Source organism: Triticum aestivum, chromosome 7B (assembly GCF_018294505.1).
Source record: "Triticum aestivum cultivar Chinese Spring chromosome 7B, IWGSC CS RefSeq v2.1, whole genome shotgun sequence".
NCBI lineage: Eukaryota > Viridiplantae > Streptophyta > Magnoliopsida > Poales > Poaceae > Triticum > Triticum aestivum.
Window position 1 is genome coordinate 596387910 of NC_057813.1, and position 25524 is coordinate 596413433.

At 48.7% G+C, this 25524-nt stretch overlaps 1 protein-coding gene and 1 pseudogene across 1 annotated transcript; both read left to right on the forward strand.

Moving 5' to 3' along the window:
• Positions 1 to 15501: 15501 nt before the first annotated feature.
• LOC123162441 (cytochrome b5) lies at positions 15502 to 17819 on the forward strand. The gene is made up of 3 exons (XM_044580217.1): positions 15502 to 15800; positions 15933 to 15999; positions 17357 to 17819. Exons 1-3 carry the CDS (start codon positions 15702 to 15704, stop codon positions 17638 to 17640), a joined length of 450 nt encoding a protein of 149 aa, XP_044436152.1. The 5' UTR covers positions 15502 to 15701; the 3' UTR covers positions 17641 to 17819.
• On the forward strand, positions 16577 to 16741 carry LOC123163266 (uncharacterized; annotated as a pseudogene).
• Positions 17820 to 25524: the final 7705 nt, after the last annotated feature.

The window sequence follows — 25524 nt, forward strand, 5'->3', positions numbered from 1 at the left end:
CGCCTTCGTCGCGATCGCATTGGGCAGGGGAGGCGGCGCGCGGCACACCTCCTTGACGACACGCTGGGGCGGTGGAGAGAGTCGCACCTCCTTGACGTGCCAGGCGGCAGAGAGAGTCGCTCTTCCTTCACACAACGTCCGATTTGGACGTCGCGGTTGTGCGCCGGAGAGTTTGGAGTGGATGCGGCTCCGGCTTCAAGGGGGAGCGTCCCCGGTGGCGGAGCTGGGGCGTTCAGGTAGAGCATGGAGCAACGGAGTATCAGCTCCATCTGCCCCTCGTACTTCGTGTTGGTGGCGGCGTACACCTAGCCCGCACCGCTGGCGTGGACTGCTGCTGCTGCAGGGCCTGGTCCTCCTCGTCTCCGAAGGAGATGACGACTTCCTCCTTCATCAAGGAGCCACCCGCGCATGAGGATGACGACCCCGAAGTTCGAGGGAGGCTTTGCGACGACCACCCAAGCCCACATCAGAACCGCCGCCTTCCGGTGCCAACGCCCACGACTTGCCCATCGTTGGAGTTGTGGAGGGAGATGGGCAGTGAGAGGGGAGGAGGAGGAGGAGGAGGACAGATTGTGATGTGGACGGTGCCGGAGTGTGACTTAAATAGTTGCACCATGCCATGCGAAGGGCCGGTTGGCCGCTTCAATGTGGTGCGGCATCTGGAGTTGGTTCCTCGGGAATTTGCGTCCGCATTGAAGCGGCGGCTGCCAAGAGGTCGCGTCGGTCAGTGCCGCCTTCCCTCCCTCCGGTCACATCGCGGCATGGATGGCGGCCGCTGCGTGCTCTGGGCCGGCATGAATGTGGCCCGATAAGCGACGCGTTCATCGGAAGGAAAGCTCGGGAGGGGCGGGTGGTCAGGGCGGTCAAAAGCGGGCGTTGACAGCAATCCGGATCCCCGCAAAGCCTCCCCCCACACACACGTTTATCTCCGGTTTGCGGGAGAAAACACATTTGAACCGCTCCGTGGACCGATACATGTCCGGGTTGGATGGCTTCCGCCATCCAGACGTATGCAGGTGTTTTTCGGGTCGCCATTGGAGATGCTCTAATGAGTGTCGTGCGCCGTTAGCCAGAACATTGTCATGTTTATGAACTCCGTGTGTGTTGTATATATATCTTGGACCCTGATAAGTGCCACACATGTGGCATAAACACACGGCAACTCGGAACGTTCGCAAGTTTAGTGGCGTGAGAATGACAACTTTAGTTATCAAGCATGGCAACTTTCTTTTCAGAAGGCAAGTTTCAGTTTTTTTGGGGGTTTGTTTCTTATTTTTAGATAACTTTAGTTGCAGAAAATATCAGGGCAGGATTGCTTTATACCATGGGTATATATTTTATAATCAGACAAGTGGAACACTATTGTAGCATAGATCGTGGGAAGCTGAACCTAATGAGGTTCCCTAGTCTCTTCATTGTAAAGCGTAAAGGAGTCTTTACTGGGGAAATACCTTTTGGTTTCTGGGTGTATATACATCTTATATGAGAATTCCTTTTTAATAATTTAAAAAAGTCAAAAAATGTTAAGAAGTTTTTTTTGAAATAAACTTGACTTTCATTCGCGTTAGCATATAAATTTTCATGAACAAAAACCTATTGTTGACTTCAGGGCAAGAAAAAAACAAAAAGTATTTGCTATTATAGGTCACTGCTCAGTGCTCACATTATTTTGACCAATTTTTTTGTTTTTTTAAGAAGTCAACGGGGTTTTCCTTTTTGCGGAATTTTTCTTACAAGTACAATAGAATTACAACTTAATTTCAAAAATATTTCAGATTTTTTTGACTTTTTATTTATTTTCTATTTTTCGCATATAAGATGTATATATACAACCATAGACCAAAAGTTTCCCTCCCCTTTACTGTTAAGTCCTTATACCGCTGACTGGAAAAAGATATTGCTGGAGCTCACAACAGATGGATTTGGCAAGCGAAAATTCCTTTAGAGATTAGAGCATTTATCAGTAGCTCGCTTTATTGTGTGTAGGAGAAACTGTTCCTCTCTGTTCCTTCTATATGATGTTGAAACTGTGTGTCACTTGTTCATCGGTGTTATTGAGGCCAAGGTCGCTTGTGGCTCGGTTGGTGCTGTTCTTAACACCAACTGTTGTCCCTCTTTTCTCTGGCAAGCTTTCACATGGTTTTATGGTTTGGAGAGGCCTCCAGATCCAGAAAGGGCAAAGCTTTGGAGGTGCACGTTCAGGCTGGAGTAGCGCCTACAGTTGGAGTGGCAGATTTCATCCGGCTGGAAATGTACTCGGCACGTATGACTCCATGAAGCCAGCGGGACACCATCCGCGTACGTACGGAATTGAGCCGACTTATGTGATCGGGTTCCTCGTTACCGGCACCCTTACCTCACCTCTCCGCCTAAGAATAGAGTGCAGGCCGTTGTTGATCGAAGTAAAAAAAAAATTTGAACGGTCACTTGGGGGGTATATTACCACTCAAACGATGCAGCAGAGTATTACAAAGAGTTCCATGAATGAACAGTTTCATCTAGAAGGGATTGCAGAGGATAGGAAATGGAGCCACTGCCTAGCACAGTTCCTATCATCTGTCTTTTTAAAACGGTAAATCCGACAATATTCCTTAACGTTACGCTGGAGGGGTGGTCACCAGAGCATTCCTTGAGTCCCAAAGCTTGCAAGCAATTAAACTATCATTTACCTACAATTTCAGTTCTTGTAGGAATTACCTTGTTGAAAACCGCTTGTCATTTCCTTCTGCTCCTCCTTGGGTTCGACACTCTTACTTATCAAAAGGACTACGATTGATCACTTATACTTGTGGGTCATCACCGTCTAAATCCTAAGCGTGAAAGGGTCATGGACCCATCACCCTAAGCACTCCTGCATGTTGCATGGCTGGTCGGGGCCAAACCCACCTTTGTATCCAGGCATAACCGGCTCACCCCAACAATCAGCCCGCTCAACTGTGACATCTAACAGAGCTTTCGGAAGGAACGTACGATGCCGAGGGTCCCATATACCATTATCCCGCGCGGCAGTTAGTACGTATATGACAATGGCAATCTCACATCAAATACACTGAACTCGTTAAGTGTGTGATTATGAAATAACCGCGGACAACGACCAGGGCCCAGGCCCGCCTCTCTCCTAGGTGGTCTCTACCTGCCCTGTCATTCCGCCACAAAGAATCACTCGGGACTGTCGGGAACCTTGGTGGTCCTCATCTTCGTCATCCAATCCAATAGATTGTTGGGAGCTAGAGCTATCGTTTCTCTTTAACTTCTTATTCTCGTTCTTGAGGTCATCAATGAGTTGTTGTCACTTTGGTTTCCCATTCAACTTCAACCAACAATGGCACATAGTGAATGCCTTCCCCTCGGTTTGTTCGTACAAAGTGGTTGTCAACCCTATCTGGCAAACAAGAATCACATTTGAAAATTCTACATACAAAGCTAGTAATGCAAATGATGACAAATAAAGCAAGTTAACTTACATGATTCTTGATTCGAACACCACTTTAGTTGTGACGAACCACAGAAGAATAGTGGCCGCAAAACTTGTTGACACTCTCTTAGATGACGGATCATCTATGTTGTAGAGAAGCCTCGTTGTGGGTGTTACGTATTGGCGGCTTCACATATTCCTTGTGTACATGGTAATGCTTGTGGATCTTTTGCTAATACTCCCTCTGTAAAGAAATATAAGAGCATTTACATCACTAAAGTAGTGATTTAAACACTCATATACTTCTTTACGGAGGGAGTACTTCTTGTCCCTTTGTTCGGATCCGACATGACGGACGTGTACGGGTACGCGCGGGCCTCCCTATATCTGCCCTAGATATAGGTTGGGTTTAAAGGGTGCCGGATAGGCCACACATATAAGGCCGATTTGAGGGGCAGTTGGGTCGCATTTTCACGACGGGTCACTAATCGGGCAATGCGTCCGGACGTGTAGGGGGAATTTGAGGGGTCTGGCTGTAGATGCTCTTACGGGCGTTTTCCTACGGAATGGTTCTACGGGATGATGTGGAGGAAATCGAAAGGGAGGTTGAAATCATGTAGGGCCCGACTAGATTCTGAGGGAGTGGGGAGAGGTTAAGTTGAGATTAAGGGTGAGGATTTGGATCGTAGATGTGGTGCGTGGAAAACTGTGTATAAGTCTAAAAGTTCTCTTTCATTCTTGAGCTCAAATGAGCTCGGGTGAATAGTTAAATCCAAAAAGTATGAAAATAAATGCAAAACAAGCTTTAAAAATGACATTTGTGGAATTCGTGGCAAAAAATCAGCTCTCAAAAAGTGTTGAAGAGACGAGCATGCCCAGGAGGCAGCCTCGCCTTCCGGCTCGGCTAGCTGGGCCAGAATGGGCCTAGAACGCTTCACTACATATACTTTGCTTCAACGCAGACGAAGGCGGCGAACAGGATAACGGCTAGGTGGCGTGTGTGGTGTGTGCTCCTGCGTGAGCGATCTCCTTGTAATCCTTCCTTATAGTTCGAATTCATGGCAATGGCCAAATACAAACCCTAGACCTCACAATCTGGTATTAGAGCCGTTCAATCCTGGAGCGGGCCAATTTTCACCGCCACATCCGCCTCGCCGTACGCCGCTGGGCAGTAAGCATGGAAAAATTTCCCCGGAGACCCGCGCGATCTATGAATTCCTACGCGCGGATTTCAATGCCGCCCTTGCCAAGGCCTCGACGGAGCGCAGCGAGGAGGTGGTCAACGCCTTCGCCAAGCTGGACAGTAAACTAGATCAGCTGTCCGGTTGACTCGACGACGTCAAGCTCGCCATCAGCATCGACCTCGACGAGTTGCGTGACGAACTTGGTGGCGAGCGAGGATCTACCCCGACGACGTCGACGCCCGTTTCGCTGAGGGAGCCTGGTCAAGGCCCTCCGCTAGCGCCAGCGAGCAGTGGTTCGAATGGGTCGGACAGAGTTTGAGCTGGTCTGGAGCAGAGGAGCTCGGGTCCCCGTTACGTCCCTCCACCAGTTCGAGGTATGCACACAGATCCAGCCTCGTCATGACAACTGATTCCTGCTGCTGAGAATTTTCGGGCCTTCCTTCCGGATGCGGTGAATTTTGGTCCTCGGATTGAGCTTCCGTGATTTGATGGTTCTAATCCGAAACTGTGGTAGTCTCGTTGTGAGGACTACTTTAGATTTTGGAATACTCCTCAGCACCAGTGGATTTCGTTTGCGTCTTCGCAATTTGAGGGGACTGCAGCTCATTGGTTAGAATCGGTCCAGCGTCGAGCACCTCATGTCAATTGGTCTGAATTTTGTGGGCTATTACAGTTTCGTTTTGGGTGCAATAAGCATCAGAATCTGGTCCGTCAGATGTTTCATATCCGGCAAACGAGCACGGTAGAAGATTATGTTGAGCGCTTCTCGGAATTGTATGATCAGTTGACTGCATATGAGTCTAACCCAAGTGTTGTACACTATGTCACTCGTTTCATGGAAGGACTGGTACCGTCGGTGCCTCTGTTGGTTGGGATTCAGCAACCAGTTGATTTGGACTCTGCTTATGTGCTTGCACTTTTGTCTGAAGAACTGGGCGATCAATCTTTGTTCACAGGAAGCGGGACAGCCAGCAATAAGCATTCGACATCTCCAACAACAACTTGTCCAGCTGTAGCTCGTATCACTGATGAGAAGAAGTTATCTGACAGCAGTCGAACAACAACAGCTGCAGATGACCGCTGGGCTTCACTCAGAGCTTATCACAAGTCCAAGGGGCTTTGCTTCATCTGTGGGGAACGATGGGCTCGAGATCATCGTTGCAAACAAGAAGTGCAGTTGCATGTTGTACAGGAAATGCTCGATTATGTTTAGAATATGACATCCGATGTCAGTGACACTAAAGAACAAGTTGGTTGGTGAGGCCAATGCAATTTTCCTTTCTGCGGCTGCTCTGGGGAAAATTTCTGCACCTGCAATTACAACTATGAAACTGAAAGTTCAGTTACAGGGCCAGCCGATGATTTTCTTGGTGGACTCTGGCAGTACACATTCGTTTGTGGATTGTACCGTGGCCAGTAAACTGCAAGGTGTTGTTCCTATGCATGTGTCCATGGTTAAGGTGGCTAATGGCTCTCTTGTGCTATGTAGTCAACAGCTGCAAAAAAAGGCAATGGTATTGTGCAGGACATGAATTTGTCAGTGATTTTAAAGTCTTTCCACTGGGATCTTATGATGGAATACTGGGTCTGGATTGGCTAGCAAGTCATAGCCCTATGCAGGTGGATTGGGATGAGCACTGGCTCTCTTTCCAGTTACAGGGTGAGCTAGTGACACTGCTGGGACAAGATGCAGCCCCTCGGGTTTTTGCTCTGGTTGAATTATCTGCACTGCTCATTGGAACTGATACAGCTTCATCTGAGTTGCCTACAGAGATTCAATAGCTGTTGTCACAATTCAGTTCAGTCTTTGAGGTCCCAAAAGGATTGCCTTCAAGGAGAAAGTATGATCATACCATTCCATTAATTCCTGGAGCTCAACCTTTTTCAATCAGACCTTATAGATTGACTCCTGTGCTTAAGGATGAATTGGAAAAGCAAGTTCAGGAAATGATGTCCTCTCGTATTATTAGACACAGCAACAGTCCATTCTCTTCTCCTATGATTTTGGTGCAAAAGAAGGACAAGACATGGAGACCTGTCATTGATTACAGACATCTCAATACTTTGACGGTAAAAAGTAAATTTCCTATTCCAATCATTGATGAATTGTTGGATGAGTTGGCAGGATCTTGTTGGTTCTCTAAATTGGATTTGAGGGATGGGAATCACCAAATAAGATTGGCCACTAGAGAAGAGTATAAATCTGCTTTTCAGACACACACTGGTCATTATGAATTCCTGGTTGATGTGAACTGGGGACCCGATCTTTCGATGAGAGAGGATAACTACGATTTTGGGTGGGACTTGACCCTCACGATCCGGCTACCAACCGTACAGGAAGAACCGTACACAACTGATAACCACGGCAATCGCTGAACCAACTCCACGGTGTTATCGACCGAGCCAACGGCGCGATCGACCTATCCACGAAGGATTTTTCCTGCAAGCAAATCGAAGAACATGCAAGAAAATAATAGCCAAGCAATCTCAAAATTGCGAATATGCTAGATGGGATTAATCTCACAAGATGGGGTTCTGATAGGATGTCTTGACGGTCGCACTAGACGCTACGAGCGAAGACAAATAAAAGTAGCAATAGCTAAACTTCTCTAAACAAAACCCGAGGCTAAACCCTAACAAACGCTAACTATTTATTGAATACGGCGCCGTGGTTGTCTGTCGGTACTGCGTGCTGTCGTGTCCAATGTGGACTCCTTCAGGTAAGGCCGAATCCAATTGATGCGACGGGCCGGCGTGTACTTCCGAAGCAGCCAAAAATATCCAGGGACACGTGGCCTATTCTGGTCCATGAAATCTAATCCTTCTTTGCTTCTCTTGCACTTGTTAGTTGTAGACGTAGCATGCATGATGGATGGTTCGGTTGAGCCCATGCATGCAATTAGCACAGCTGCTTGTAGATTCAAGAAAGAATGATTTTCATCTTCTAACTCTTTATCACTTTCTCTCCTGAGTACAAGAAAATTGACACATGAGTGTAACATCATATTCTCATTAGTTAAATTATAAGTAGAAAGGAGCGACAGAACATGATTATTTATTTGTCTCGCACGCGCTCTAGTCATAGGTCCAGATGCAACTGTGTCAACGATGTCTCGTGTAATATTTGTAGATGTATTTATGGTATCTATGTCCACATCATCCCCCCTTTCTTAAAAACAAAGCCGTCCTCGGCTTTTATTTATCTGAAACACATCATAGAACAACACAAAAATATATGCAACATATATAGGCCGTTCCAAAGGCGTTATGTCAGGAGGGTGAAATAAATTTGTAATAGCACCATTAGGAAAATCATGAAAAGTGTTATCCCACACAAAGTCTATGTATGAATTATGGAAACGCAAAAATGAACTATTTGGGCACGCAGTATGTCCCTCTCATAAGTTGGGACAGTCAACGGAAAAATTTCAGAATTGATAGCAAGCATATTGTGTGTAGTATGGTCCGTTGATTTAACTTTCTCATCATTTATGATCTCATCAGGAGTCATAGGAAGCAAGTCGATGGTTTTTCCTTTGAACACAAGAGTATATGAATTTGTTCTACCATGATGAGTAACACTATTATCATATTGCCAAGGCCGTCCTAACAATAAAGAACAAGCTTGCATAGGTACAACATCACAGTCAACGTAATCATGATATGAACCAAGTGTAAATTGTACTCGCACACGACGTGTTACCTTCAACTTACCACAGTCGTTGAACCATTGGATGTAATATGGATGGGGATGTCTCGTAGTGGTGAGGGAAAGCTTCTCTACCATCTCCATACTCGCCAAATTATTGCAGCTTCCACCATCAATAATCACACGAATGGAATGCCCTTTGACAACAAACTTAGTTTGAAAAAGATTATGGCGTTGAGGCATCTCATCATGCCCCACCTGGGCACTAAGTACTCGCATGGTTACAAGGCTTGGGTATTGATCGGCCAACTCAGCATTAATATGTATCTCCTCCGTGTCATGCTCCTTAGTGTCATCTGCATTATTAGTGGCAAGCATAGCACGCGTATCTTCATCCAAATCACTAGCAGAGGAGTACTCACCATCTTCTCGCACAATGAAAGCACGTTTATTCGGGCAATCCTTCATCAAGTGCCCGCCACCTTTGCATATATGACACTTCATGTCTCTTGTGCGTCCAGAAGAAGTGGTGGGTGCTTGAGAAATTGCTCGCGATGCCGCAGAGGATTGTGGAGCTGATTTCGAACTTGTTGGGAGTGCACCACTGTTCGAGATATGTGGTGTTGCCTCGGTAGTGGGTGGGATAGTTGGAGAGTGTGTCCATGATGAGTGACGACCTGCAGAAAAGTTACCTCGTCCCTTGTTGTGTCGTCCCTGTACTTCCCTTTCAGCTTTACAAGCAAAATGAAACAAACGAGTAATAGAATTGTACTCCTTATAGTCCAATATATCCTGAATATCACGATTCAAACCACCTAAAAATCTAGCCATCATAGCATCGTCGGTTTCAACCAATCCACATCGCACTAAACCAGTTTGCAATTCTTGATAATAATTCTCTACAGAACTACTACCTTGTTTTAAACGTTGCAATTCATTGAGTTTATCACGAGCATAATATGAAGGAACATAACATTGTCGCATAGCTCGTTTTAAGGCATCCCAAGTAGTAGGTATATTATTTGCATTAATACGACAATATTCACTCCACCACATAGAAGCAAAGTTTGTAAATTCACTAGTGGCTGCCCTAACTCTTTGGTTCTCAGGAATATGATGACATGCAAATTTTTGTTCAACAGAAAGTTCCCAGTCAAGATAAACATCTGGATTGTATTTACCATTGAAAGCAGGCATAGTAAATTTAAGTTTAGCACTAGAGTGGTCGTAATCTCGAACATCATACCTGTGTGGACCTCGTGCCATACCTTGACGGTTGAAATGCAGTTGTCGATGAGCACGGTCATTGTGGTGGTTGACCATTTGGTCGTCCTCGGTGTCACCAGAATAATCCTCGTAATTGTCCCCATGTCGCTCGTAGACGCGAGGAGGAATTTGTGGGTGCTGGTTTATGGTGGCAGCATCGGTGGCAGTAGCGGGGTGCTGTGGATGACCCATGGGCACACGTCGAGCTCGCGAAGTAGCGGCAACACCCGTGGAATTATGAGGAACAACGTTGTTGTTGACGGGAAGTGCAGTCCGCAGCTCGTCCAGTCGTAACAAGATGTCTTGTAGTTGTGTGTTCGCAACACCCTGTGCATCCTTAATGGCCTTGAGCCTCTCTTCGACCACAATCTGAGCACCCTCAAGTTGGGCGAGACACTCGCTGGTGACTTTCACATCCGCAGTGAGGCCCTCATGTGTGGGTTGATCCTGTGCCATTGTTAGCAAAAAAGGAAAAAAAACAGTGTATAATCCCTATCAACTAGTAGGACGTGGTGAAGAAAAATCGCTCACACTCAAGCTTAGTATCAAATTCTTACTTGTTCTTACCAATGCAACAGGTGGTGATCGGCGCGTTGGTGTTGGCTTCAAACGACCGATGAAAATTGGATGTAGCGATAACCAGGAATCAGTAGTGTCGGGACCTGTACTTATTGATAGGAAACAGTGTAGCTTGGCAAAGGTTTCTCAACTCACAAAATCAGTGGCACAATTTAGCAAAAAGCAATGCAAGTTGAATAATTGATCAAACTCCTAACTAGTGCTGGCAGTCAACTAGTAAGAGAGAAAACAATCTAAGCCCAGATACTGAATCAAATGAATGTGAAAACCGATCAAAATATGATTAGCTCTAAAAGCTGGATATAAATAAGGTATAAACGCAGTGTATATCAAAACTCAAAAAATAGATGATTGATGGAGTGGCGATCAAGTAGCAGCAAAAAAAATATCCTGAGCGAAACGACTCCTTGGCGATCGATCGCGGGAGCGATCGATTCCGACCCTATCCTGAGTAGCAATTAGAACAGAACAGTTTCAAAAGAGATGTTAGCCGGCCTGATTTTGTTAACTTCTTTTTTTCTTTTTCTTTTCTCTTTTTTTTGTCTCTTTTTTTTCCTTTTATTTTACTAGGCCGTTACCAACAAATATTCAGGATAGAAGATAAAGGATGCTACAGAATCAAGTGCTACTACAAGATACAGGATTGTGTCCTGCTACTACTTGAGATCATAGAGTAATAGAACCCCAGATAACTCCAAACGGTGATGTAGCAGCGCACTATGGCAGAGAAACGTGGATGCAAGGCTGCGTATAGGGGAGAGCAGGTGCAGGACGCGTGCGGCGGCAAATTTGACAAATTTGACCTATAGACGAAATCAAATCATAGAATAAATTATCCGTGAAACTATTTCACGCGGCTGACCTTTTTGTGCGACGCCCGCCACGAAGGCGCCACACTACACTGTGCAACGCCTCAGAGGTAGGCGCTACACGGCCAGCGTCGCACACGTGTGATCAGAAAATTACTAAGTGGTGTGCAGCGCCTGAGAGCTAGGCGCCACACTATACAGTATAGCGCCTAGCTCCTAGGCGTTGCACTAGTGCAGCGTCTGAGAGCTAGACGTCACGGGTCAACCGCGTGAATTAATTTCACGGACAGTTCATTCTGTAATTTAATTTCGTCTATAGGTTAAATTTGTTAAATTTGCCGCGTGCGGCCGGTACAAAAACTAATATGTATGCGTGTGAGGCGGACAGCGGTGGGCAGGCGAGCGGCGGACAGGACGGACTTTGACTGATGGAACCTTGGATTGCACACACAAATCGACAAAACTATAAACAAACTGATGCAATCTCTTTTTCTTATTTCAGAGTACAGACGAGCTAGCGGCAGAAGATACGATGGACAAAAACAAGTTCGATCTAGTAGACAATTTTTTTCTCAAACGAATCTAACCAGCACTAGTATTAGATGAATGCAATCAAAAATTCAACTACACAAATACTAGATGCAAAAATTGCTAAAGGCTAAAAAAATAGGTGCAGCGGATGAACTAATCTATTTTTTTGGCTTTTTTTTATTAGGACAGAAAAATCTAATCTATTAAAACTGCAAATCTCTCACCGATGAACCTAAAAACTGATACCACTTGATGTGAACTAGGACCCGATCTTTCGATGAGAGAGGATAACTACGATTTTGGGTGGGACTTGACCCTCACGATCCGGCTACCAACCATACAGGAAGAACCGTACACGATTGATATCCACGGCAATCGCTGAACCAACTCCATGGTGTTATCGACCGAGCCAACGGCGCAATCGACCTATCCACGAAGGATTTTTCCTGCAAGCAAATCGAAGAACATGCAAGAAAATAATAGCCAAGCAATCTCAAAATTGCGAATATGCTAGATGAGATTAATCTCACAAGATGGGGTTCCGATAGGATGTCTTGACGATCGCACTAGCCGCTACGAGCGAAGACAAATAAAAGTAGCAATAGCTAAACTTCTCTAAACAAAACCCGAGTCTAAACCCTAACAAACGCTAACTATTTATTGAATACGGCGCCGTGGTTGTCTGTCGGTACTGCGCGCTGTCGTGTCCAATGTGGACTCCTTCAGGTAAGGTCGAATCCAATTGATGCAATGGGCCGGCGTGTACTTCCGAAGCAGCCAAAAATATCCAGGGACACATGGCCTATTCTGGTCCATGAAATCTAATCCTTCTTTGCTTCTCTTGCACTTGTTAGTTGTAGACGTGGCATGCATGATGGATGGTTCGGTTGAGCCCATGCATGCAATTAGCACAGTTGCTTGTAGATTCAAGACAGAATGATTTTCATCTTCTAACTCTTTATCACTTTCTCTCCTGAGTCCTAAAAAATTGACACATGAGTGTAACATCATATTCTCATTAGTTAAATTATAAGTAGAAAGGAGCGACAGAACCTGATTATTTATTTGTCTCGCACGCGCTCTAGTCATAGGTCCAGATGCAACTATGTCAACGATGTCTCGTGTAATATTTGTAGATGTATTTATGGTATCTATGTCCACATCACTGGTGGTCTCAATGGGCCTGACCGGTGGGCCCAATACTTTCAACTTTGCAATGTGTGACACACTGTCACCTGTGCTGAGAGTTTGTGCAGTGGTTTTCATTGATGATATTCTCATATTCAGCAAAACTTATGCTTAGCATCTGGAACACCTGGCTCAAGTGGTGTCTTCATTGGAACAACACAAATGACATGTTAAACTCTCCAAATGTGCTTTTGCTCAGACAAAAATTAGTTACCTGGGGCATGTTATTAGTGGGGAAGGGGTAGCTACAGACCCTGCCAAGATCTTTACTATTAAAGAATGGCCAGTTCCAGTTTCTGCTAAGGAAGTCAGGGGATTTTTGGGGCTAGCTGGGTACTATAGAATTCATTTCTCATTATGGAATGTTGAGCAAGCCACTGTCCAATCTCTTGAAGAAAGGTGTACCATATCATTGGACAGATGTAGAGCAACAAGCTTTTGTTCTATTGAAACAAGCTTTAGTGTCAGCTCCAGTATTGGATCTTCCTGGTTTCTCAAAAACTTTTGTTGTGGAAACAGATGCTTGTGATGTTGGTTTGGGTGTTGTGCTTATGCAGGATGGTCACCCTTTGGCTTATGTCAGTAAAGCACTGGGACCCAGGAACCAAACACTTTCAGTTTATGAGAAAGAGTATTTGGCTATTCTGTTGGCAGTTGAGCAGTGGCGCTAGTATCTTCAGGTTTCTGAGTTTGTTATCAGAACTGATCAGCGCAGCTTGGCCGGTTTAACTGAACAGAGATTACACACTAAGTGGCAGCAGAAGGCACTTACTAAGTTGTTGGGATTGCAATATACTATTGCTTACAAGAAAGGGACTGAGAACAGTGTTGCTGACTCTCTTTCTCGAAGACCACATACTGATAAGGATGTGTTGCCTGAGTTGCATATTGTTATTTCCGTTCAACCTGCATGGTTACAAGAGATTGTGCATAGTTATCAATCTGATCAGTTTGCTTCTGAATTATCACAAAAGTTAGCTGCTGCTCCCAACTCTGACAACAAGTTTTCTCTTCGAGATGGGATCCTCAGAATAGGCAAATGTGTTTGGGTGGGCCAGTGCCCTAAGCTGCAAACAAAGATTGTGGCTGCATTTCATGACAGTCCTATTGGGGGCACTTTGGATTCCCAATTACTTACAGAAGAGTTCATAGGGTGTTTCACTGGAAAGGTATCAGAGGGTTTGTGAAAAGCTATGTGCAACACTGCTTGGTGTGTCAGCAAGCAAAGCCCGAGCGGGTGCCATATCCAGGTTTACTGCAGCCTCTTCCTGTTCCAAACACACCTTGGGAGATGGTTACGATGGATTTTGTCGAGGGACTTCCAATATCTGGTCATTACAATTGTCTGCTGGTGGTTATCGATAAGCTGTCAAAGTATGGGCATTTTATTCCACTGCATCACCCGTTTACGGCAGAAACTATGGCTAAAGTGTTTCTGAATACAGTTTATAAGTTGCATGGCATGCCTCTCTCCATCGTTTCAGACCGTGATCGAGTGTTTACCAGCAAGTTTTGGAAGGAACTGTTTCAGGCGTGTGGTGTCCTGCTCAGAATGAGCACAACTCGCCACCCACAGTCTGATGGACAGACGGAAAGAGTTAATCAGCAGGTCGAGTGTTTTCTTCGGTGCTTCGTCAGTGCTCATCCCTCTCGCCGGGCCAAATGGATCCCGTTATGTGAGTTTTGGTATAATACTAACTGGCACTCAGCTACCGGGAAAACTCCATTTGAAATCATATATGGACATGCACCGCGGCACTTTTGGTTGGCTGCAGAAGATGCAATTTAGTCCGAAGATTTGCACCAGTGGCTTGCAGGCCGTCAGACCATTTTGGAGTGAGTTCGACATCACTTGTTGCAAGCACAGCAGCAAATGAAAACACAAGCAGACAAACATCGGAGTGATCCGTGAATTTGCAGTGGGAGAGCATGTTTTCCTGAAGCTGCAACCTTACTTACAGTCATCAGTTGCCCCTCGGGCCAACCATAAGCTAGCATTCAAGTTTTATGGACCGTTTGAGATCTTGGAGCGCATTGGGGCAGTGGCTTATCGTTTTGATTTACCAGCAGGCAGTAAAGTGCATCCAGTGTTTCATGTGTCTCTCCTTCGGAAGGTGTTACAGCCAAAGCACCAGGTATTGCTTCAGTTGCCTACTCCTGATGATCATTTTCAAATCCCTGGGCAGATTTTGAATCAACGAGTGGTTCGTCGAGGATCTGGATCTCTTGTTCAAGTTCTGGTTAAGTGGAGTGCAACTCTTGTCGAAATGGCTACCTGGGAAGACAAGGTGACCTTGCAGCAAAAATTTCTGCGAGCACCGGCTCGGGGGCAAGCCGTTTATAAGGAGGGTGGGATTGTCAGCGATCCCGAGGTGGGCCAGAAGCCAGTTGAAGAGACGAGCAGGCCCAGAAGGCAGACTCGCCTTCCGGCTCGGCTAGCTGGGCCAGAATGGGCCTAGAACGCTTCACTACATATACTCTGCTTCAACGCAGACGAAGGCGGTGAAGAGGATAACGGCTAGGTGGCGTGTGTGGTGTGTGCTCCTGCGTGAGCGATCTCCTTGTAATCCTTTCTTGTAGTTTGAATTCATGGCAATGGCCAAATACAAACCCTAGACCTCACATAAAAATGACATTTGTGGAATTTGTGACAAAAAAAAATCAGCTCTCAAAAAGTGTTTTTGAAAATAACATTTTTGGAGGATCGATTTTGTTTTTTTTGGCCAGGGCTTCCACAAACGTCATTGCACGATGAAACTCTGCAAGCATCCAGAAGTTTGCCCCAAAAAATCAGTTTTTTTAAAGAAAGGAAATTGTCCTATTTTACTCTGCGTCGGTCTTGCATTTTCGCTACAAATAGCTTTGAAAAAAAAAACATGTTCCCACAACGTTGTCTCTCCTCGCGGCCGGCCACCAACTGACGACCAACCGCGGACCAAGACGAGCAGCAAGCTCTCTTGGTGTGCTCAGCTCTGCTTCGTCCGAGATCCCCTCCTCCTATCTCAGCCCAGCGCCGTCTTCTTCCACCCCATCGATATCTCTCCCCGCTCCGCTCCCCATCACGAACAGCTGGTCTGTCAATGGCGGAGGAGACCGAGACCGAGAAGCCGCTCTTCTCTCCGACAGATGTCTCGCTCCACGCATCCACGAAGGACTGCTGGGTCGTCATCCATGGCAAGGTTGTCAGGCACAGAGAGGAATCTTCATTCCTCGTCTTTAGATTCTGTTGGTTAGGAGATCTGGTTTGGCATTCTTGATTTGCCCGTTTCTCTGATCCTCTCCCCTTTTCCTCTGATTTGGTTGCCTTTCAGGTGTACGATGTGACCAAGTTCTTGGAGGACCACCCCGGCGGAGAGGATGTCCTGCTCCATGCATCTGGTACAAAATCCATCCATTGTCTGCTTCTTCTGCTTTAGTTCTGGATTTCTTCTGATTCATCCATTGTGTGCTCAATTGTCATGTTACTACTGATTTCTTATTCCCTGAAAAAAAAAGGTACTACTGATTTGTTAAAAAGGCATCAATATAGGTTAGCTTCAGTAGTTGGGACTTGCAAAAGGTCAACCAGAATAGTTGGAAATATAGGAGACCGACTTATCGAAAATGCTCACTGGGACATGGTGCTAGGCGAGGATGGAATCCCAACCACACCCTACCTTTTTTTTTTGTGGTTTCTTTTTTTTTAGTAATTTTTAGTAACACACCCTGCCTAAATGATGTCGTCCTCGCCTGCCCCCCAATGGATTTTCCCTGTAATACTGGGCCGTGGAAGCATTGCTGCCGTGGTGTTCTTACCGGGCCTGATGATGCCCAAACGAACGAGAGGCGCATAGGCTGGTTGCCCGAGTGAAGCACGGACTCTCTCTGTTCTTTCGTTTAGTACCACCTCGCTGATGGAGAGCAGAGAGGTGGACGAGGGAGATATAAAAGGAGGGGCAGGGCAACATTGCAAATCATACCTTTCTCGGCCTTTTGGCTAAGATCAAGTGTAGTATCTGTTCTTATCAGTTTAATATCTGATATATGGGGTACATCCTCACAATGATATTAAATTTATTTTTTGTGGGGGAGGGTCCATAACAGTGGCTTGCCATTGGGGCCCCAGGCAGGCGCACCCCAACCAAAACTAATTTAAAACTTCAAATTTTCCTAAAAGAATTGTCATGTTTTATTCCCTGTGCAACAGTTGCAACTAAATCGCCATTTGGGCAGTCATTGTGTGGTATGTTTTTCAAAGTGCGCCTAGAGCCCTGAACACTGCTAGCATACCCACTATTGCTTCGCTGGCTCTATTTTCTTACTATGTATGCCTACACTATTATATCATTTGTTTCCCTCAGAGAAGTAAAAGGGCCAACATCATGTATAAAGTTTAGTGAATCACAGGACAGAAAAAAAAACAGTTGGGGAATGGCCCCCCACGTCCCAAAAATCCGCGTCCACCAACTTATGGAAATTAGCACATTTTCTTTTCTTACAAATGTTTGTGTTCCGTTGCGTAAAATCGTCAAGCCTCATTAATCACACTAGCCTTTTATTCTTTCGACAGCTGCATTAGTTCCATGATAACTTATTGCCTCTTTAAACACATATTATAATAGTTTAACCAATGGACAATAACTGTAATATTTACACACTTGGCATGGCTTTCAAAGTGATCTATCTGAAAAGGGCATACCAAATTGCTGATGAGTTGTTCAATTTTATTTCGTCCATGTTTGATCAATTCTTGAAGCCTCTGGGGATGCCACGGAGGCTTTTGAAGATGTGGGACACAGCACATCAGCCATCAGCATGATGAGCAGCTACCTGATCGGAAGCATCGAGGACTATGTGCCTCCCAGTGCAACGAAGGACGCCACAGCTATTGGCAGTGATGTGCTGCCAGATTCCAGAACAATGCAGAGGAACAAAGGCTCTCCCGCTCCAAACACATTTCTGGACTTCGTGCTCCCTTTATGTATGCTTGGCATGGCCTTTGCAGCTTGGTACTACCTAACATTCGTGGCCGAGAGCTAGTGAATTCGGACAAGATTCATATCATTGCACATTTTTACGTTAATAGTGTTGCTGCATCGATACATTGAGGGAACATAAACTTGGTCACAGAACCATTTGCTCTTGATGGAGGTTTCTTGATGTAGCTTGAAAGAACTAGGCATATTTCGCCCTACATATTTCAAATTTGTTGGATCTTCTTGGAGGCTGGCCTGCCTATAACACAAACCATGGCAGTGACACTGAGGAGTGGACACTGAGATGTATGGATAGGGCATTTGCCTTTACTTTCGCTTCCAATCAATTGTTCAAGAATTTATCTTAGTTGCGTGATGGGTGTTCCAAGTGATCTAGTACTTATTCACTTGACACATAAAGTGATCACATGGATCCACTGGGCAATCTAGAACTCTAGGAAAACATGCAGTATAGGCTATGTATAATAATATGCCACCTCTGCTCGCTTGGACATACTATCAGAACAAATCACATATTTTCTTCTGAGTGAACAATGTTCCATGTGTCGCTTTATCCGTAGAATCAGCCTCCAGGGTAAAAATTTCTAGTACACATACTTCATGTACCGTCCATAAATCATAATATAATATATTTTTTGTTCTTGATCATACAACAGTTATATCTCTCCATGCATCAGAGCTGATGCCTGATGCTGAACACATCTTGAACAAGCCTGTGAATTTCTTCTATTGAAGTAACTGAATTAGAACAAAGACTGACAGTGAATGCAGGTAATAGTTGTCAAGAGTGAAATCTGTATCACATTAAGAGCAAAGTGTGTACCTTACTGACAAATAGGCTAATTCAATTAAGGTAGACAAGGATCGACATTATTGTTTTGGATCCACACCTATGGAAATGCTCACCTGGTCACCCCTAGTCATTTTTTCCGCAGTAGGATGGTAAATCATTTATGCAGAGATAGCTGGGTAAGCAATATCAGTGGCCTCGGGAATAAATCAATGCTCTAGGGTCATTTTCCATTTCATTTTATGTTTTCTGAAGTTTATTCACACCCTCTAGATATGATACTTGATCAGAGCTAGAGAGACTTGCAGTTTCAAAATTGAAGACAACCATGGTGAGTTTCAACCTTTTCGAAAATGGTGAGTTTCAACCAATGGAGATTGTCGATGAGGTAGCATCGGGCAATGGAGATCCGACCACTGTTTGTTGTGTCGATAGGGAGGAGAAGACGGGCGAGCAGGTGCATCTACCCAGCAATATGCTCGCCAAAAATCCTTTGTCGCTCGTCTTTGTAGCGCCTGGCATGAAACCGACGACTCATCCTGTGTCATGCACACTGACCTGCTTTTGCTCTCGCTCACGGATGCGTTCCTCAGCCTGAAGGATCCTACACTCATGGAATTCTTTGCCTGATCCTCCTCCTCAAATGGAGGGTGGGCTGAAAGTGAGAAATCTTCATCTATCGATGAGGGATAATGCACATTGTTGGGTGGGTTGCCTAACCCTCCTCCTCAAGTGGCGGGTGGGTTGAAAGTGACCAATGGCCTGGAGGAAAACCCGGTCGGCTCCCGTGTCGCCTAACCCTAGGTGACACGGGTGATACCCTTTAAGATCCGGATTGGATTACAAAAAGGTTCCATGTCTTTTTCCCAAGGAACCAAAGGGTGACCAGTCGAGTTGGCAAGGTGGCGACGTCGAAGACGAACCTATGCCCTGATACAAAGGTCGTCATGGAACCGATCTAAGCGTTGATGCGAACTCCCATCAACTGCGATGTTCACCTAGCAGGACCTGCATGGGATATCACCGTCAGACCTAAATCCGACAGATCCCTCGGTAGAGTATCCTTAAACTAGGCTACTTGGTGCGATGGTAACAAGGATACATGATTTACCCAGGCTCTCACGACAGAGATAATACCCTACGTCCTACTCTTTGCTTTATTGCGTTGGAGTGTATTGAGAGTACAAAATACCGAGAGATTGTGTGATATCTATCTCACTACAAGTGGGGAGGCCCGCTTATATAGCATACCGGGGACCCTAGGTTACAAGGCTCCTAGTCGGCTATGTACAGGGAGGAAGAACCCTTCACGAATCCAGCTTCTTGACTTGCACGTCAAGTTGCCTGGAATCTTCTTGTTATCCGCCATGGGTCGTCCTACGTGGCCCAGGACGGAACCGATAAAGGGGGTCCTTAGCACGGCCCACTAGGCCGAGAATAGTAGCGATGGGATGCCCCTTAACTGGGACACCGTCACCTAGTTTCAGCTTCAAGCATCCAAGACAAATCTGAAAAATGCCCTTGTGTTGATTGTTTGGTTGGAGTTTGCTAACCGGGCAATGCCGCCCGGTGAAAGTATCCTTGTTGTTTCTTTTCCTTTTTTTGAGGGTGAAAGTATCCTTGCGTTCATAGTGTTTAGGAATGAGTTTTCCTAGTTATCATATGGAAAGGAATTAGAATGAAAATGCTTCTTTCCTCCGGCAGCGCCATTCTTATGTGGAACCTCGATACGGTCTTTGATGATAATTGATCTACTTATAATTTAAGTCAAAATCATCGTGAAGCAAAAATTCCCAAGCAATACGCCTTCACGGAGCACCATTCTGTTTCTCCAATTGCGTGTGTCAAGGACCTCGGTGCCCAAGACAGCAGGACCTCGACTACGTAGTTCGTAGTCTCGGTTGATAGGAGCGCTAGGGTTTTTGCCTAACTGCTCAATGGTGCAGGAGAAGAGATTAGGAGTAGAGGAGGAGGTAGGAGATAATGATTTATTGCCTGCGTCCAAGGGTGCAGATTACAGGATATATAAAGGCCTTATGGACTTCTAACAAACTAGGAAACTAACTACTCCTGGACTCCTAACAAACTAGGAAACTAACTACTACTGGACTCTAGGAGCCAACGTAGGATTAGGACTCCTTGTCCCGATCATGCCTCGCCAGCTGTGGCCGTCGGCTGCTGCCCCTGGGCGCGCGACCCGCGCTTGTACGCAGCGCCCCACATGACATCTCTCCCCCCCTCGACGAGCAGCTCGTCCTCGAGCTGAAAAGCGGGGTAGCGCTCGACGAAACTGTCAAGATCCTCCCATGTAGCTGATGATGCTGCTTCACCCTTCCAGTGGACGAGCAGCTGGCGAACGCCGCGTGCTAGTCGTGCACGAGTCACGCGCTCCGGTTCTGGAACAGCCGCCCCGTTGTGGATCGGAGGCAATCCCGGTGGTGCAGTTGGAGGCGTGCCGAAGAACCTCTTGAGGAGGCCCACGTGGAACACGTCATGGAGGCGCGAGCGTGCCGGAAGCTCAAGGCGGTAGGCCACGTCGTTGACGACCTCTGAAATGCGGTACGGCCTATAGAAGCGTGGCTTGAGCTTGCCCCTGGTTGGCAGGTTGAGAGAGGACGCGGCGCGCTGGCGAAGACGAAGCCAGACCCAATCGCCCACGTCATGCCGAATGTCCCGATGGCGTCTGTCGTAGTAGGACTTGTAGACCGCTTGTGCTTGCTGTAGACGATAGCGGACGTCTGCGAGTAACTCGTCGCGCTCCGCCATGCTCCTGGCCACTGCGGCCACCCGTGTATCGCCCGGCTCGTAAGAGCGAATAGTGGGAGGGTCACGGCCATACACAAGCTTGAACGGAGTTTCTTGGGTTGCTGTCTGGTAGGCGGTGTTGTATATGTACTCGGCCCAGGGAAGCCATCGGAGCCACTGCCTGGGACGATCCCCGGTGAGACAACGGAGGTACATCACAATGATCTTGTTAGCAGCCTCCGTTTGGCCATCCGACTGTGGATGAAACGCCGTCGTCATGTGCAGCTTGGTCCCGGTGAGGCGCATGAGCTCCTGCCAAAAAGCCGAGGTGAAGACGGGGTCGCGGTTAGAGACCATGGACTGCGGGACGCCATGGAGACGCACAATCTCAGCGAAGAACACCTGCGCCACTGATTCCACCGTGTACGGGTGGGCCAGCGCCACAAAGTGGCAGTACTTGCTGAAACGATCCACCAAGGTGAGGATAACAGACTTCCCGCCCACACGAGGGAGCGCTTCTACGAAATCGATGCCGACGTCAGTCCACACGGCCGTGGCACCGGCAGTGGCAGCAGCAGACCGGCGGGGTGCAAGTGCTCGGACTTGTAACGCTGGCAAGTACCACAGGCGCGGACATACTCCTGCACCGTCTTGCGAAGGTTAGGTGCGTGGAAGTCGCGGCGGAGACGATGCAGCGTGCGCAGGACGCCTTCGTGTCCGTCATCGTGCACTGCGGTGAGAAGCTCCTGGAGTAGTGGAGACGTTGGCGGAATGTAGAGGCGGCCGTTAAAAGTGACGAGGCCGTTGGAGAGCGCCCACGGCAGCTGCCGAGCGCCTGCCGTGATATCCTCGCGCAACGCGACGAGTGCTGGGTCGGTGGACGAAGCGTGCCGTAGGCGGTCGATGAAGTCGAAGTGAGGACCAGATATAGCCATGACCCCCGTCTCTTCCGTGTCGCGGCGGGAAAGGGCATCCGCCACCGTGTTTGTACTACCGGCCTTGTACTCCACAGTGAAATCGAACCCCAGTAGTTTGCCGACCCAGTGGTGCTGCGGAATGGTTGCCAAGCGCTGGTCAAGGAGGAATTTGAGACTGTAGTGGTCAGTTTTTACCACAAATTGGCGCCCCCAGAGGTACGGTCGCCAATGGCGAATAGCGAGCACCAGGCCAATGAGTTCCCGTTCATATGCCGCCAGAGAACGGTGACGAGGCGCGGCCGGCCGGCTGAAGAAAGCCACCGGGTGCTGATCCTGGAGAAGGACGGCCCCGAAACCGTATGTAGACGCGTCACACTCGACGATGAACGGCCGTGTGAAATCGGGCAATGCGAGCACGGGAGCCGTGGTGACCGCCGTCTTGAGGGCGGTAAAAGCTGCTACCGCCTCCGGCGACCATGAGAAGCCGTCCTTGCGAAGCAGGGCCGTCAGGGGCGCGGCGACCACGCCAAACTCCTTGACAAACTTGCGGTAGTACCCTGCAAGACCGAGAAACCCCCGGACCGCGCGCGCCGAGCGAGGCTGCGGCCAGTCGGCCACGGCCTGCACCTTTTCCGGATCCATGGCCACTCCGGCCGCGGAGATGGTGTGACCCAGGTAGGAGATCGACTCGACGGCGAACGAGCATTTGGACCTCTTGACGAAGAGCCGGTGCTGGTGTAGTACGGTAAAGATGGTGCGCACATGGCGAAGATGATCGGCCCACGACTCGCTGAATATGAGGATGTCGTCGAAGAAGACGAGAACGAAACGGCGCAGGTACGGCCGCAGCAGATCGTTCATGAGTGCCTGGAACGTCGCCGGCGCGTTGCAGAGGCCGAACGGCATCACCAGGAACTCGTAGAGGCCGTCGTGGGTACGGAAGGCAGTCTTTGGGATGTCCTCCGCACGCATCCGCACCTGGTGGTAGCCGGAGCGTAAGTCGAGCTTGGTGAAGAAACGAGCGCGCTGGAGCTCGTCGAGGAGTTCGTCCACCACCGGAATTGGAAACGCATCCTTGATGGTGATGGCGTTCAGGGCGCGGTAGTCGATGCAGAAGCGCCAGGACCCGTCGGGCTTGCGGACCAGCAGTACCGGCGATGAGAATGCGGAACGACTTGCTCGGATGATGCCCTGGGCGAGCATGGCGGCGCACTGACGCTCCAGCTCGTCCTTGTGCGCGGCCGGGTAGCGATATGGACGGACGGCCACCGGGGCGGAGCCGGGCAGCAGGGTGATGCCGTGGTCGCGGCTGCGGAGTGGTGGTACGCCGGAGGGTTCGGCGAAGATGCCGTCAAACTCGGTGAGGATGGCGTCGAGGAAATCGCGGCCATTGCATGATTGCAGGGCTGGCCCGTCCGGTCCGGCAAGGCCGCGCCAGCAGACCCGATGGCCCCTCCGCCAGAACGTCATGGAGAGGGCGTGGAAATCCCACAGGATCGGTCCAAGCGTCGCCAGCCATTGCGTGCCCAAGACGACGTCGTAGCCTGCGAGCGGCAAGGCGAGGAAATCCTCCGAGAACGCCTCCTGGTCGATGCGGAAGGAGACGGCGCGGTATGCGCCCTGGCACGGAACACGCTCGCCGTTGGCCACCGTGACACGCATCTTCTCGGTGGTGGGGGATGGCAGTGTAGCACGAGCGGCCGCCTCCTCGGCGATGAAGTTGTGGGTGGAGCCGGAGTCGATCAGGGCGAGGAGGGAGACACCCCCAAGGGTGACATGCATCTGCATGGTCTCGCTCGTGCGCACGCCGGAGATCGCGTGGAGCGAGATCCGAGGGTCGGCCGGCGAGGCATCAGCGGTGGCGGAGGCCGTGTCGTCGTCGTCGTCGTCTGGCGCCAGGTCGAGGAGGAAGATGCGCTGGCAGACGCGGTTGTGGCCCCTGCCAAACTTCTCATTACAATTGAAGCATAGGCCCAAGCGACGGCGTTCCTCCATCTCTGTCTGTGACAGGCGTTTGATTGGGCGCCCTTCCGACAGACTAGGAGCAGGGGGTGCGGCTGGTAGAGCCGGTGCGGGGGGCGCGAGGCGTGGTACGGGCGCCGGCAGGATGCCCTTCTGTTGAAAACGCACCGGTGGCGCGGAGGTGAGCGCGCACTGGTCGCGCAGCTCCAACTTGCGGGCGAGGCTCATGGCGACGGCGAGGGACTGCGGGTTGTGGATTTCCACGTCGAGGCTGAGGGGTGGCTGGAGTCCCGCGGTGAAGATCTGAACCTTCTGTGTCTCTGATAAGATGCCTGCCCGGGGGAGGAGCGCCTCAAACCGCTCCTGGAAGTCGACTACGGACGTTGTGCGCTTGCACGCCATTAGTTCGCCCAGCGGGTTAGCGCGTAGAGGTGGCCGGAAGCGGAGGTTTAGCAGCTCGGAGAAGCGGCGCCACGGCGGAGTGCCCTCGTCACACTGGACCTGCATGTACCACAGCTGGGCAGAACCCTCAAGGTTGTAGGACGCCATCCAGACTTTTTCCTCCTCGGCGATCCGTTGTTGATGGAAGAAGGATTCGCATCTGTTGAGGAAAGCGAGCGGATCTGACTTGCCGTCGAACTTGGGGAAGTCCATCTTCTGGAACCGGGGCGGGCGATCATTGTGGTGCTGCCCATCGTGGGCGCCGGCAGCGCTCGACGAGGAGGTGGACTTGTCCTTCTGGAGCGCGGCGACGGACGTCTGCAGGGACGCCACCGTTGCAGTCAAGGCCTCGATCATCGTGGCCAGATCGGCGGTGGTTGGTTCTGCCATGCCGGAAGTGACCGAGGCGGCGGCGGATGGTGGCGATGGAGGTGTGCTTGGCGCGGACGCAGGGGTGGCGGCGGGCTGCGGATGGAGCGCGGACGAGGAAGAGGATCGCCTGGAACCTGATACCAAGTTGTCAAGGACCTCGGTGCCCAAGACAGCAGGACCTCGACTACGTAGTTCGTAGTCTCGGTTGATAGGAGCGCTAGGGTTTTTGCCTAACTGCTCAATGGTGCAGGAGAAGAGATTAGGAGTAGAGGAGGAGGTAGGAGATAATGATTTATTGCCTGCGTCCAAGGGTGCAGATTACAGGATATATAAAGGCCTTATGGACTTCTAACAAACTAGGAAACTAACTACTCCTGGACTCCTAACAAACTAGGAAACTAACTACTACTGGACTCTAGGAACCAACGTAGGATTAGGACTCCTTGTCCCGATCATGCCTCGTCAGCTGTGGCCGTCGGCTGCTGCCCCTGGGCGCGCGACCCGCGCTTGTACGCAGCGCCCCACATGACAGCGTGCATGCACCATAAACGAGCCATCAACATTTAACATGAGCCACCAGGCTTGGCCGTGCACCATCCCTCTCCTGGACTCAACACCGTGTAGGCTCTTGGCGTTGATGTTCCTGCACTTAACCAACGCCGCGCTGTTGGTGTTGCAGGCCGCCAACGAACCACGGCTG

Excerpts from the sequence above, each read along its gene's own strand:
- LOC123162441 (XM_044580217.1), top strand. The coding sequence starts at position 15,702 with ATGGCGGAGGAGACCGAGACCGAGAAGCCGCTCTTCTCTCCGACAGAT. Across the intron at positions 15,801-15,932 it reads GGGTCGTCATCCATGGCAAG|GTGTACGATGTGACCAAGTT; the intron begins GTTGTCAGGCAC and ends GTTGCCTTTCAG. Across the intron at positions 16,000-17,356 it reads TGTCCTGCTCCATGCATCTG|CCTCTGGGGATGCCACGGAG; the intron begins GTACAAAATCCA and ends CAATTCTTGAAG.